At 43.8% G+C, this 15,509-nt stretch overlaps 1 protein-coding gene across 1 annotated transcript in view; it reads left to right on the forward strand.

The window, feature by feature from the left end:
- Window positions 1-12,366, forward strand: part of ADSS1 (adenylosuccinate synthase 1) — a 29,578-nt gene extending 17,212 nt beyond the window's left edge. Inside the window, exons 6-13 of the mRNA XM_084826594.1 lie at window positions 1,531-1,638; window positions 2,028-2,109; window positions 3,953-4,079; window positions 4,974-5,128; window positions 7,885-8,009; window positions 8,824-8,921; window positions 9,694-9,843; window positions 11,796-12,366. Of these exons, the coding sequence (XP_084682720.1) occupies window positions 1,531-1,638; window positions 2,028-2,109; window positions 3,953-4,079; window positions 4,974-5,128; window positions 7,885-8,009; window positions 8,824-8,921; window positions 9,694-9,843; window positions 11,796-11,848 (898 nt within the window). The 3' untranslated portion in view covers window positions 11,849-12,366. The remainder of the gene's footprint in view (window positions 1-1,530; window positions 1,639-2,027; window positions 2,110-3,952; window positions 4,080-4,973; window positions 5,129-7,884; window positions 8,010-8,823; window positions 8,922-9,693; window positions 9,844-11,795) is intronic.
- Window positions 12,367-15,509: the final 3,143 nt, after the last annotated feature.

Consider the following 15,509-nt stretch of genomic DNA (forward strand, 5'->3'; position numbering starts at 1 on the left):
GTTTCATGCAAATGATCCGGCTTCAGGAGCAGGGCCAGTGTCAAAGGTAAGCATGGTTAGGCACCTGCCAAGGGCCCATACCCAGCTGGGGCCCTCTGACAAAATCCCCTTGGGGTTGTCCTCCACACAGCACATAGTTAAACTATGCAGTTCACTTCCACAAGATGTAGTGATGGCCACCAATCTGGACAGCTTTAAAAGGGGGTTAGACAAATTACTGGAGGAGAAGGCTATCCATGGCTATTAGTCCGGATGGCTATATGATACCTCCAGTATCACAGGCAGTATGGTGACGTACACCAGTTGTTGGGGAACATGGGCAGGAGGCTGCTGTTGTACTCGTGTCCTGCTTGTGGGTTTCCCGTGGACAGCTAGTTGGCCACTCTGTGAACAGAAAAGTGGACTAGATGGACCCTTGGTCTGATCCAGCAGGGCTCTTCTTATGTTTTCACCATTGCAATCTGCTTGTTCACCTGCCTCTTACTCTGGCCCAGACAATTGCAGTGGTGAGAATGTGGGGCAGTAGATGCTACTGCCTACTTGCTCACTGGCTCTACTGTCAAACAAGCCAGTGGTAGCAATGAGGAGACAGAAGATGAGGAGAAATAGCAGCTGGTGACACTGGTGTTGAGAAGGTTGACTCACTGTGAGGGAGGCCCATTGAGTCTTGCCCAAGGACCCTCCAAATCCTGGAGCCTGCACTGTTTAGGGGTGCCTGGTATCTTGTCCATACGCCTTTGGTCTTCAACTGGTGAGTTGAGCCCTGAACTAAGGTGGGGTTGCTGTAGTGGTATTGCTGCTATTTTCTTTGTCTAGGTTTAAATGTCTTAAAGGGAAGGTGAGAGGCAGATGGAGAAACACGGTAAGAGAGGGATCAGGCATGAAGGACAGAATTATTTTTTATCTTGAGTGATCGTATAAAATATTAAATCTTGGTGTGTGCTGGCATTTCACACCTGCATGATGAGCCTCGTTGCCAAAAATTCCCCCTTTTGCACAACTACTAAAAATACAGGAGCTCTCCTTTCTGTTGCATCTGGCTACCCAAGAGATGAGGAAAATGGGCAAATAAAGTAAAAACGATAAGGATGTGGGTGTCAAGGTGGGTTCTGGATCTGTGAAAGGTTTGCAGTGAGTAGGTGAATGCTCCCCTTACACATGCAAGCACATGCATGCATGCACACACACACACACACACACACCCTAAAATGTGCCCTTGAATAAGGTTAGGGTAGAAATCTGTTTTAAGGAGCAATCCTATGCATGTTTACACAGAAAAAAGTCCTGTTAACTCCCAGCATTCCCCAGACAGCTATACTGGCTGGGGAATGCTGGGAGTTGTAGGACTTCTTTCTGTCCAAACACACACAGGATTGTGTGTTTTTGGATTGTGGTTAGGGTTTTAGTTGTCAAGTGGAAACTATACTTTCAAACAATTCCTATTATAAGGTATTTTAAAATGTCTGTATCTCCCCAAGATTTGTTAGCCCAATAGCTGAAACCACTCATTTTATCTTCTTCTTTCATTAGCATTGGCACAACAAAGAAAGGAATTGGACCAACCTATTCTTCTAAAGCTGCACGGACAGGCCTTCGTGTTTGTGATCTTCTTTCAGACTTCGATGAATTTTCTTCAAGGTATCCTGCTGAAACCAGGAGTGAGACTTTTTGGGTGGGAATTTCTGCTTTACGTGGGAACATTTTTTCTTGTATGTCCTTTAAACACAGGTAGGAAGAAATGGGGATGTGGAGGGATAGTTTTATAAATACTGTTATTTCAAATGATCCGATCTTTGGGAAATGAGTATACCAGGTCCTTTGCTGGCTTTAATAGGATACAGCTCAGACCATCATCTCCACCAATTCAAATCGGCCTATTGTGTGAAACCATGTGGACTTTGCTTACCTTTGTGAGAGAATCCCTGGTCTTATAGCGTTCTGTGACCTGTAACCAAGGGTTGCTAACCAGGAAAACTATCTTTAAAAATTCAGCATGTGTGCTGCTAACTAAGTTGTTGATATTACAGATTTAAGAATCTGGCTCACCAGTACAAGTCAATGTTTCCTTCTTTGGAAGTGGACACGGAAGGGCAACTGAAAAAACTAAAGGTAAACCTCGTAACTCACGTGTTAAGACTTTGGATTGGGATAGGACAGAATTGCAGTTTGTTGGGGGTGGGGTGGGCGTGGGAATAAAGCAAGGTGATCTAATAACATTGGTTTTTTTAATTTTCTAGAAATAACAAAGAATATGAATTCGAAATGGAATTGCTATGAATGCAAAGCACAGTATAGGTAGAAACACAGTATATTGCTTTCCACTTATGTAAGGGCATTTTAACCTTTAAATAGAAAAGGTAAGAACATAAGAGCCCTGCTGGATCAGCCCAAGTGTCCATCTAGTCCAGCATTCTGTTCACACAGTGGCCGACCAACTGTCAACGGAAACCCACAAGCAGGGCATGAGTGCAATAGCACCCTCCTGCCCATGTTCCCCAGCAACTGGTGTACATAGGCATACTGCCTCTGATACTGGAGGTAGCATATAGCCATCAGGACTAGTAGCCATTGATAGCTGTCTCCTCCAGGAATTTGCCCAGTCCCCGTTTAAAGCCATCCAAAGTGGTGGCCTTCACTACATCTTGTGGAAGTGAATTCCATCGTTTAACTGTGTGCTGTGTGAAAGAGCCCTCCCTTTTATCTGTCCTGAATCTCCCCAGTCAGTTTCATAGGATGACCCCATTGGGTTCTAGTATTACGAGAGAGGGAGAAAAATGTCTCCCTATCCAAAGATACTACACCGCACTACATCGACTGACATTTTTCTTTGTCAAAATGTTCAGGGCCAGTTTGTCCATTGTATAATATTGGTACTTAGGGTCACAATCCACTGGGAACATCTGCTCAAAACTCCACCAATATGAGTGGGAGTTAAGCAAGAACATTTCAGAGAGACTGGAACTCTTCCATGTCCCTCACTGGATGGCAGTATACAGTGATGACTTGCATTTGTGATACAGATCAACACTATGGAAAGAATTTTCTTCAACTGTGAGTCATTGAATAAGATAGCAAGTGATGTACCTGCGTGTGTAAATCAGCCCTTGTGCAGGAGATGTTCTGAGTGGATTACAGCGCTTGGACTGCAGCCTTCAGGAAGTGGCAAAGCGGGAGCCATGAAAGAGCTCACTCATTCTCTTGTTTGGGAGTCCTGGACACTTACTAGACATTAAAGTTTGGTGGAGTTTGGTTTTGGGCTATTTGCCTCTGTGTTAAGGTGTGGAGCCTGAGTAGTCCTGCTTAGGTTTGGGTCTAAGAACGCTTGGCAAATTGTTTAACAGTGAATGAGTCAGTGGGAGTTCATGGGTTTGGAGGGAGAGTGTGTGTGAGAGTCACAGTCTTGTGAGATTCCGAGGAGCTTTCTACTGTGCCTTAACAGCCATAGTGAACATTACGCAGAAAGAGAGATGCATTTGTTTCGGCCTTCCCCAGCACAGCCAATGGCCATGCTTGCTGGGGATGATGGGAATTGTAGGAAAGCACCAGGATGGGGGAGGTTGATCTATTTGATGCAAAGCTGAGATTATGTCGGGTCTTTCTCATGTTTACATTTTAGAAGACATATGCCAATATAATGTTGAAACTATAAGCTATGTTTGAAATGATTCATGCATTCAGAAGACCATTTTGGAGTCATGCCATAATTGGGTTCTAACCCTGCAAGTATACTGCATGTATACCAGTTCTGGCATTGTACTGCAACAGCTGTGCTATCCTGAGGTTTGGCTTACAGTACACTACCTTAATTTTAATCAGGATCAACTCCCTCTTCCCCAGTGGTACAGAAATGGGTTAATTTCTGGTTTGTTTTTTGGTATGCTGTTTATTCTTGGCTTGTAGCCAGTCTAGTAGAAATCTGTGATTAACCTTGGCTGTGTATTGAATCTTGCAGGGATATGCTGAAAAAATAAGACCAATGGTCCGAGATGGTGTTTATTTTATGTACGAAGCGCTGCACGGCTCTCCAAAGAAAATTCTCGTGGAGGGTGCCAATGCGGCACTGCTTGACATTGACTTTGGTATGTCACCCTGTGCAATATATACTTGTCAGTCTCCCATCTGCATCTTAAAAAATTCTTCTGACTGGTGCAGATTTTGGAACAGTTACACATCTGTTTTGCAGGTAAGGTGTACACTTAGCAAGGAGCAGCTCTGCAAACTTGATTAGGAGAATGCATGTCTGCACTGAAATCTGGCTGGCCACCGTAGGAAACAGTTCGCTGGGTTAGATAGGCTTTGGGCCTGATTCAGCATGGCTTTCCTTACATACTTAAATATGCATAGATATTAGCAACACTTCCATGTCTTGAAAATAATGAGTTGAATCCAGACTTAGTCATGCTTGGAGAAGACCTATTGAAATCAATGGGCATTGATTTTGCCATATCTAACTTGTCCCAGTGATTCCAATGGGTCTACTCTAAGCATGACTAAGTCTGGATCCTACCCAATATTGGAAGCAACCTGAAATGTGTCTTATTTTTGTGCTAATGTGAGTGGGATGTACTGTCTCCTCTAGTATCCAGATCAGAAATAGCTGGGGTTTGAAGGAGGAAAGGTACCTTGCAGCTGCGGAGGCACTGCTATCTACTTTAGTGTTTAACTAGGTCATGTGCTCAACCTCTTCCATTCTATAGCAGGGCGTAAGGTGCCCTTTGCTGTAAGTGTATGCCTGTAACACTTTGCTTATGCTTCATCTTCTTGAAGTGCTGTAATAGTCTATTTTACAAACTCTGCCATGCATACCTCCCCCATCTTATTTCCAGATATGATCAGGGATCCATTACGTTCATCTTCATCAAAGTAGGTGACAACACATGTGAGGAACCATCTTGAAATTAAACAAGGAAAGGCAATATTTTTTCTCCATGCACAATTTATCTAACTTTTTGTTCTTTTTGTTTTTTTGGTAGGCACATACCCTTTTGTGACATCATCGAACTGCACTGTTGGAGGTGTGTGCACTGGGCTTGGTATTCCCCCTCAGTACATTGGAGAAGTCTACGGTGTAGTAAAGGCCTACACCACAAGAGTGGGAATTGGAGCCTTTCCCTCTGAACAGATAAATGTAGGTGTAGTGTTACCAAAGTCAAACAAATAAAGTAAAGTAAATAGGATAAAATGTTATAACGAGACGATGGCCTCGTGCTAATGCATATGTGCCAAGACTATGCCAAGAGGCTATATTTTTATCTAGAGGCCAGCAACTGACTGAACACAAATCTCAAGCTTCATTCTAAAGTAGCAAATGCATCCATGTGATAGCTTAGTCTTCTGGTTGCTTTTGATTTTCTTGTAATACATGATTTATGCTCACAGTTATGTTCTGTAGTGTACTTATGTGTGTCTTTGTTGCCAAGAGGCATCCCTGAACTGAACCTGATTTTAGAGTTATCTCTTGGTAATCCTTATAAAATCCCTGATTCTCATTTGGAGTTCTTATTCTGCAGGAATTGTCCATAGGTGTAGCTGATGGCTAGTAGAGGCCATTGGAGAGGTGGGCAAACTGGTAGCCCAAACAAAACTTATGTAGAAAGAAACAATGAGCAAATCATAGGTCATAGGTCATCTGTATCAAAGACCTATGATTAACATAGAAATTAATAAAACAGAGAAACATAGAAACCTGGTTCACACATAATCCTAACCTATGAGTTGTTGAATTCTGGGTTGTTGTGATGTGCAAATCCAGCCATGGTAACAAACCATGGTTTAACCACAAACAAGCCAGAAAGAGAACCTATGGTTTGTTGTTGGGTTGTGAACTCTGGATTGTTTAAACCAAGGGTGGTCATTACGTGTGAACCCAGAACTGTGGGTAGTTCATAGATTGCCTCTGTAGCCTGGTAGAACAGTGGGTAAGAGCAGCAAAAAAAAAAAAAAGGCGGCCATTCTACATACCAGTACTAGAGTGCCACAAAGGCATTTGGGATACAGGAAGAGAGAGGGCAAAGGAGAAGGGAAACAAACAAACAACCCAGAGACTGAGAAAACAAACCATGGTTTGTTCAATTGTCTGCCAGGTGATGACCCACTTTGCATGTCACAACAAGCCACCATGGGCTAATTAACCATTGGGGTCACTGTGGTGTGTGCAGGTCACCATTTTGAATATGCAAGTCACTGCAACCACTGGCTGGGGCTTGGATATTCAAAATGGTGGCTGGCATATGCTGCAGTGCCCCAAGGGTTAATTAAACCATGGTGGCTTGTCATGACATGTGAACAGGCCCAAACCCTGGGTGGGGCAACAAACTATGGTTACCCATGAGTTAAATAAACGATGGGTTAGTGTCATGTGTGAACCAGATCATAGGCTCAATTCAGACAATCCTCCAAACTTTGGAAAGACTGAATGAGGATTAGATTCTTGCATGCTTGCACTGCACTGCTCTCACACACAGCTTTCTTCTTTGTTTCTTGGCTGTGATGTCCAAATTGGCATACTGTGCTTTGCGCTTGCCCTCCGTTAGTCAGAAACCATGCTTTGAAATGAGTCTTTGACTCTGGGTTTGAGGGGAACCTCAACCATGGCTTGCCAAAGTAGTTGTCTGGAAAACTCTGGTTAATACTAAATAGGAAATTGGAAGGTGCTTGTTAGAGGGGAGGAGGAAACCTACAGCTCTTTCCTCATCCTCAAGCCATGGTTTGGAGGATCATATGAACTAAGCTCTCAAGTTGAGCATCCTTTATCTTCTAAACCAGGGGTGGGCAACTTGTGGCCCACCAGATGTTTTGGCCTACAACTGTTATCAGCCCTAGTCAGCATAGGAAATGGTGTGGAATGATGAGACTTGTAGGCCGAAACATCTGGAGGGCCACAAGTCGTCCAACCCTGTTCTAAACGAACATTTAAAGAACATAGGGCATCTTTGACAAATTCAGTAGATCAGTAACTGTAATTGATAAATACAGTAGATTCAGTTTGGCAGTCTGAAAATAGTTTTGCAGATCGGTTCCTAATTTTGATTTCCACCTCTCTATGAGGTGTTTCTTTATCTATTTTAGTTCTCATTTTGTGAAAGCCATGGTGAGCAAACATGCAGTGATGTCAGTTAGATTTCTCTTCTGCAGGCCAAACCTTAGGCACCTCGGTCTATCCAATATTCCTAAACAGTATTGTTTGAGGCTTGACCCACATTAACCAGAAGTGCATTTTCTGAATTATCGACACGATGACACTATTTCAGATTAAAAATGTGTAGTTAGTATGGAAATGAGAATCCTGTCTAGTACAAACTTTTCGAACAGAGCAGATCTGTCTGGTTTTTAGTACATCACAGGCTTGTTGACTTCTTAAAATCTGTTTTGAAATAAAACAAATAAAGCTGCAGTCCTACAGCCCATCTGCTGTAGGATTTTATGGAAGTGCTGCTCCATCGATGGGGAGGCACTTACCCCCTGGAGGGGCTCCCAGCAGACCCCAGTACTCTGGTGGAAAGTTCTGCCGGCATGGACATTCTGCCAGCAGCAAGGGAGCAGTGGGTAAGGGTATTCCGGGGTGGATTGCAGGAGGCCTTGGATACATCCTCCTCACTCCCCCAGTATGCCCCCAACAAGGGAGGAAAACATAGAGGTGGCATAGTGATTGTCTCTCCTGTTGGTGTTAATAGGTGGTGGGGGTGGAGGATTTGAATAGGAAGGTGGAAAAAGGATCCAATCTTCTGCACTGGCCAACATGAGCCGGCAGCATTTAGGAAGTGGTGGTTCCTCCAAGACGGATTCTTCTCCCACCCTTGTAAGATTGCTCTGCAAGTTGTTTTGGCCAACTGATAGTTAGGATCAATGTTGCTGAAGTCTCATGGATATCTTTGTCCCTGGCAGGAAATTGGAGACCTCTTACAGTCTCGAGGCCATGAATGGGGAGTGACCACAGGCAGAAAAAGGCGCTGTGGCTGGCTAGACCTTGTCATTTTGAGATACGCTCATATGATCAATGGATTCACTGCGTAAGCATCACAGATTTTGAGCTACAGTTGGAACTCATAACTTTTTATCCTGTGGAGTACAAATATGTAGGTAACATAAAGACTAGCCTAGCAAAGTATTCTGTTCTGTATATTGATAAGAGACTATTGCCCCTGTTGTCATAAGGGAAATACTGTCTGTCTGTGATGGGACTTACATTTTCTGTACTGATAGGACCGCAATATTTACAGCACAGATTTTTAGGAGGTGTGAAGCAATATAGGAGACAACCTGTGTGTCAAAGTTGAGGTGGAATACTGATTAGCATTAACGAAGGTTAATGGGGTACCGATGTAATCATTAACCCTGGTGAAGGGCACTGAGAATACATGGTTGGAAGAGGAGAGTTGAGGGGAGAGCATGTGATTCCATGGTCTGTCCCTGATCTCTTAACCTTGGTTAAGTTACATCTATACTGGCCCAGTGAACATGCTCTGGAGGTGGTTTCCTAGTCAGTTTTCAAAAGCTTAAAATGCGTTTAATACTTATGGGTCACACATAACCTGTTATCTGATATGCATACTCTATATGTCATGATATATGACATACATATTGACTCATTTACTCTGTGGTCCAGAACTGCATCTTTAAAGGGGTTTCTGAATGTCTGTATTAATGTGTCTGTAACGTGGCTGCTTATGATTATTTGTTCTGTGATTACTTGAGTTCATATTTATTCATTCTGTTGACATAGTCTACAAGTAAGAAAACGCAGAAACAGGTGGAGGGGATTAAAGAAGGTGTTGAGTGAAGATCATTTTTAAACATAACTTTTATCTAATGTTTTCTGGGCAGGCTGGCATTAACAAAACTGGATATTCTGGATGTCCTTGATGAAATAAAAATTGGTGTGGCTTACAAGCTGAGTGGGAAAAGAATTCCATACTTTCCAGGTATGTTATTTAATTAGGTTCTTAAGTATTGGTCTCCCCCCCACCCCCCACAGGCCACACTTTTTTAAAAAAACTGCTCTTATTACAGGGCATGTGCACATTCAGTGATGCTACTGCTTGTGTGAACCAGCCTATAGAGTTGGCTTTGTACTTGTAAAATGGGTGCCAGAATTTGTAAATAGAACTGCCTTCTCCATTCACTAGAAATAGCTAATGACTAAAGACTTGATATAATAAACTACTTTTCATTAAACAATTACTATCAATTTAGGGAGCAATCCTATGGCCACTAGACAGCCATAGGATATCTGGTTTTCCAGGAACTGACTTCGGAGCCCGTGCTCTGAGGTCAGTTCCCGGAGAACTGACCTTCCCCCACTTCTGCGCTGCCTTGGAGGCAGTGTGGAACAGCCCTGTCCTCCACGCAAACAAGAGGAGCACGGAGCGGCCGAAAAGGTGAGTGTCTGGGGGCATTCCAGGGCGGGGAGGGCGGAAGTGACTGTACGACACATCCGATGTGTTGTACAGCAGCCCCTGCTCTGCGTTCCCATGGCTAGATAGCCACAATCAGCTGTCTAGCCGAAAATGCACGGCAGGAGAAGTGTGAAGGGAACAATCTCCTCCGTGCTTCTCCTGCCCTGCATTGGATAGGTGGTCACCTCTGCGTTCAGAGGCAGCTGCCTATCTGAATAGGATTGCACCCTTAGCCAGTTATATTTTGAATGTTGTTAATGCCAAATGATTGTATTCTTGCTTTGACTCACTTTTGAAGCTAACCAGGAAATATTACAGAAAGTGGAGGTGGAGTATGAAACAATGCCAGGTTGGAAAACCGACACGACTAGTGCCAGAAAATGGGAGGACCTTCCACCTAAGGCACAAAATTACATTCGGTTTGTGGAAAACCATGTTGGGGTGGCAGGTACAAATTTTGTTTATTAATTTAGAATTATTTTTAGGTTGCCTTTAAGGGTGGAACCCTAATCTTTTCAGCGCTGTTCCTATGGGGCATGCCATGTGTCTGCCAAGCTACGCTCAGGGAATTATTTCCAGTTGGATTATTTCCACTTGGGCGGAGTGATTGTTTCAGCTTTCTGGGGATTTGATTAGATCAGTGGTTCCCAAGCAGTACTATTCATACCCTAGGAAAACCGTGAAGTAATGGACACCTCTTCTGCCCATCCAGTCTGAAGAGCCGCCTGTGCTCTTGCATGGGGCTGTGCTCCCCCACCACCTAGAAGACACATGTGCGGTTCTTGCCGTTCCCCTCCAGTGTGGGGAAAAAACACCCTCCCTGTGCCAGCCTTACATAGGCACTGGAGATGAGGATTCTAGCCTTGAAATCTTCAAATCTCCCTTCAACAGTGTGAAGGGGGGGGGGGGTTGGAAGAGGCAGCAGCAGCCGTATGTTACACTTAACTCGCTGGCTAGCCTTACCCTGATTAGGGGGATGCAGTATTGAGAATAGTGGCCTTAGTGATTGGGGAGCAGCTACAAGATGGAAAGTATTGCAGCTGCAGAATCGCTGGGCTGGTTTTAGATTTGAATAATGTGTTTCAAAAAGCCTTGTTGATGAGGAAAGATGAATTAGGGACATATGAGCTTGATGTGCAGTGGCAGCAGAGAGCGGAGAAGAGCAAGTGGAGTTAGATTTATGGATGGGGGCGTGAATGTCCATGGAAGAGGGGTTGCGTTTGAGATTACATAATTTGTCAAGGTACAGTTTTGCAGTTACAAGGTGGGGGATATGTGGCTCAACCACACTACAAGCGAGAAGGATCTTGGGATTGTTGTAGATCACAAGCTGAAGATGAGCCAACAATGTGATGTGGCTGCAAAAAAGGCAAATGCTCTTTTGGGCTGCATTCATAGAAGCATAACTTCCAAATCCCAGGAAGTACTAGTTCCCCTCTACTCAGCACTGCTTAGGCCTCATCTGGAGTACTGTGTCCAGTTCTGGGTACCACACTTGAAGAAGGATGCAGACAAGCTAGAGAGGGTTCAGAGGAGGGCAACAAAGATGATCAGGGGACTGGAAACAAAGCCCTACAGGGAGAGACTGAAAGAACTGGGCATGTTTAGCCTTGAGAAGAGAAGACTGAGGGGAGATAGGATAGCGCTCTTCAAGTACTTGAAAGGTTGTCACAGAGAGGAAGACCAGGGTCTCTTCTCGATCATCCCAGAGCGCAGGACACGGAATAATGGGCTCAAGTGACAGGAAGCCAGATTACGGCTGAACACCAGGAGAAACTTCCTGAGTGTTAGAGCAATACGACAATGGAACCAATGACCTAGGGAGGTGGTGGGCTCTCCCACACTGGAGGCATTCAAGACGAGGCTGGACAGCCATCTGTCAGGGATGCTCTGACCTGGATTCCTGAATTGAGCAGGGAGTTGGACTAGATAGTCTTGTAGGCCCCTTCCAACCCTATTATTCTATGATTCTAAGGTATCTGCTGGGGCTCAACATTTTGGGACTTGCTGAGCTAGATAATACCAGCACAAAGATTACTTTAGCTAAGAATGGCACAGCATGCTTCACGTGTAGCCTTTGAAGCTGGCGGTGGATGGGGAGTGTTTATGGCATAATTTTATGTGTGTTTTTTTAAACCTGCATGGAAGGTGAAACATAAGAATAAATTGCCTTATGCTAAAAAAGAAAAGCGTGTTGGAAACACTACATTTTGCTACTTATTTTCTGTCAGAGTTGAAACACTAATTTTACCTGTTAACTGCCCTGCAGTTGTAAATTTACTTACTTTTGAAAACTGTGGGATTCTGGAGTCCACACACCAGGATTACAACCTAAAATAGATTTCATTGCGTTGTTTACACCTCAAGTAATTGTTCTAATAATTATTTCTTTCTCTTCAGTTAAATGGGTTGGAGTCGGAAAATCAAGGGAATCAATGATCCAGCTCTTTTAAAGGCACAAAGAACCTCAGCGCCAAGTAACACAGTTTAGTGTTCATCTGTTCCTATCTGTTCCTTTCTGTTCCCGAGCTTGGATGAAGATGCTGTTAAAATCAAAATGTTCTTCCTAGACTATAATTAGACATGTCTTGTACTTATCATATTTTCAGGTATATATACAAAAATCAGGAACACAGAATAAGAACAGGAGAGATTCAGGGGCAGGGCGGAATCTTAAGGTCACTTTTGAAAAGTGACAAAATCCATATGGAATTATTCGCCAAGCTGCTACCAAGAATAAAATTTATCTAAGATTGTAGAAGGCTGTACGTTCCTATTCCTTTGTCAGGGAGCAATAAAATGGCAGCAGAAGATGTATGTACTAGCATTCAAAATTAGGCTGGTTATGGAGTATGGCATTTCTTTAAAAGCTAGTAGAATTGAGTCATCTCAAGTCTGGCAGAGCAAATGTTACCTTGGAACATGTACTTTTTATAAATAAAAGATCTTTAAATAAATAGGGGGAAGAGAGGCAAAAGAGGTTATGTCATGGAAGGAGGAAGTAAGACAGTAGCTGAAGTCATTTGTTGGCAGTGGATCAAACTGGAGATAGCTGAGTGACCGCAGGATAAAGAGCTTCCCTTCAAGTATTTTGCAGCAGGCGCTCCGCGCGAAGCTCTTCGGAGGTACTGCTTGCTCGCTCCATTGTGCAATAGGCAAAAGAGATAAAAGAAACCACAGGAAAGCTAGAAAATGCACTGGACGGGATGTAACCAGTGCAACAGTTTACAGTGCATCACTATGCTGACACGATATGTGAGAATATAGCCCTGCTGGATCAGACCAGGGTCCATCTAGTCCAGCATTCTGTTCACACAGTGGCCAACCAACTGTCGACCAGGAACCCACAATCCATCCTTCCTGGATTTCCCAAATGACCGCGCTCTTCCCCCTAGTCCTGTCCCCTTTCCCCCAACTGTTGATCACTGGGCAGTTTGCTGGCTTTTGTGCAGCTTTTTCCCCATCCTAAAAGGTTGAAATGCCTCTCCTAAGGCTTACTGGCAGAAAGAGCTTTAAGCTACAATATGCTGATAATTTCTTTGTATTTTGGCCTGCCCCCTATTGCCTTCATAAGAACATAAGAAGAGCCATGCTGGATCAGACCAAGGGTCCATCTAGTCCAGCATTTTGTTCACACAGTGGCCAACCAGCTGTTGTCCAGGAATCCACAAGCAGGACATGACCGCAACAGCACCCTCCTGCCCATGTTCCCCAGCAACTGGTGTACATAGGCATACTGCCTCTGGTACTGGTTGCATATATAGCCATCGGGACTAGGAGCCATGGATAGCCTTCTCCTCCATGGATTTGTCCAACCCCCCTTTAACGCCATCCCCGTTGGTGGACATCACAACATCTTGTAGCAGTGAATTCCATAGTGGCTTTACTACATCCTTTATGACAGTCTAGTACATCCCCAGTCTGAAACCTTTTGCTGCCAGGTCATAGTATTGATTCTCTTCAGCCATTGATACCACTGCTTTGCTTGACCCTCGGCAGAATATGAAGAGTAACGCTGCGCTTGCTCCATCAGTCTTTCAATAATAACGAATCCAAAACTAGTAGCTTGTTCTCTACTGTGCTTTGTGGAAATCATTCAAGTCCTAGGCAGATGTGATGTTCTGGAGTATGGGTAACCCTTTTAAAATACAAGGAATGTCCACAATCCCAACAAAATAGGCAAAACATGCAAAGGAAGGTTCGTGGTGGTGCTTCTGGATTGGCAGAGTGTGTGTGGTTTAGCATTAATATGATTTGTAGTTTTGGGAGGAAGAGGGTATATTCCTCAGATCGGTTGCTGCTTGCCTTCATCTTTTAAAATTTTGTTGTTGCAACCAACATGCATGGGGGATATGAGAGTGTATGTTGTTGGCACTGGGGTGCCAAGATGAAAAGAAGTATATGCCAGGCGTTGGCCTAGATGCACTGTAAGGTCACTGCTTCCAGTAGCAAAGGGAGTGCCACATTGGAAATGGTAAAACACCTCCAGAAAATATGTACTAGTACCACAGGGAGTTGGGACTGGAGAAACTGTCATTTTTGGTACTGTTATGCCATATGTGCCTACCGGCTGCTAGTCAGCACTAAGACCACAATCGTTGTGATGCTTAGGACAACCCCTAAGGTGTCTGGTGCACTTTAGTGGATGTGCTGACCATGCACCAACCTTGAAGGGTGCTTCCAGGTGGAGGGCTCCTATTGTTGACAGTCAAAATGTGTTGTGCAGCTATTCCATCTTTTCTTCCTTAACAGATTTCTTTTCCTGGTAAGAAAAAAAAGACTGAAGAAGCACTGGGAATATATGGGAGGACTACAAACTGAAGACAGGGTTGTTTGGATCCCTTGTGAAATTCCATGAATGAGGCAGTGTGACTGCACAATAAAAGCCTCATCTGAGAGTGGCCCAGGTCAGCATAGATGCTGAGAAGGCCTGGGCGGTTTGAGGGAGAGAAGAACAGGTTCCACAGTGATGAGCAGACTACCGTGTACCTCTTTGTAGCCCCCATGTACATACCACACAGCCAACCTATATTTTATTATGTAGAACTTTCTGTGAATTAATTTCTGCCCCTGCCCCCACACCCTTTAAATGGGGACGGAGATCGTGGAAGTGCTTTTTCACTTTCTTCTGTGTGTTGTCTTGAGAGAATGTGAACTAGTAAGGATGGTATTTAGAGAGTTTAGTTAGTTTCCAACACACTAAAGCTGTGATGTTATAGTTTTGTCCCACTTAAAGCGGCACTTCAGAAATTGAGGATTTTTATTTTATTTTTGCTTGAGAGGTGTTACATATAAGAACAGAGCTTACTTTTTTCCATTTCTATTAAATATCCCATCTAAGGCAGAAGTGGTCAGCATAAGGCTCATGGGCTATGCATATTCCCAGAATGTCTACATGACATATAAACTTCTCCTGGAATCCTGAGCGCTGCAGGCTTCGTTTTTGTCCCTGAACAATAGCTCCACAGGCACATCGATGGATGCACATAGGCTTCTTGTAGATACCCCTCTTCATAGCATTGTCTGTGGCCACTCTGCATATCCTTACTGCTGGAGGGAAATCTTTGTACAGGTGGAAGCTCTGTGCATGCAGAGGCTTGTGGATGGGGCAGGGGTGTTTATTTCAAATAAGGCAACCTTTTGTAAAGATTGCAAAGAACTAAACTCGGCCATTTTGCTTGCAAATTTCAGTCTATGAACAAATGTTTATTTTTAACGTGGCATAATGTCATGAGCTGCTGTAGCATAGTAGTTAAGAGACCAAGCTACGAATTGTGAAGTCCCTGGTTTGAATTTTATCTCTGCCATTAACTCACTAGGTGGCCTTGGGCAAGCCACTTTCTCTTGGCCTCAGTCCTCCCCCTCCCCCTCCCATCTGCAATAAGGGGGATCATAATACTGACTTGCCTTACAGGGCTGTTGTAAGGGTTAGAATTACATAATGCAGGTGAAGTGCTTTGAACACTTGAAAACACCATCCAAATGCTAAGCATTATGATCCTTGACAAACTCATCAAGGCTGAAAGGTTTAAGTTAGCTGAAGAAGATTTCGAGGGGAACAGCTAATGTGTTACAGCTATTTAGTTCCTCCTGATTTTGCTTTGCTCAGGGTAT

This window comes from Heloderma suspectum, chromosome 1, assembly GCF_057233095.1.
Source record: "Heloderma suspectum isolate Gila_16-S chromosome 1, 16-S_ref, whole genome shotgun sequence".
Lineage (NCBI taxonomy): Eukaryota > Metazoa > Chordata > Lepidosauria > Squamata > Helodermatidae > Heloderma > Heloderma suspectum.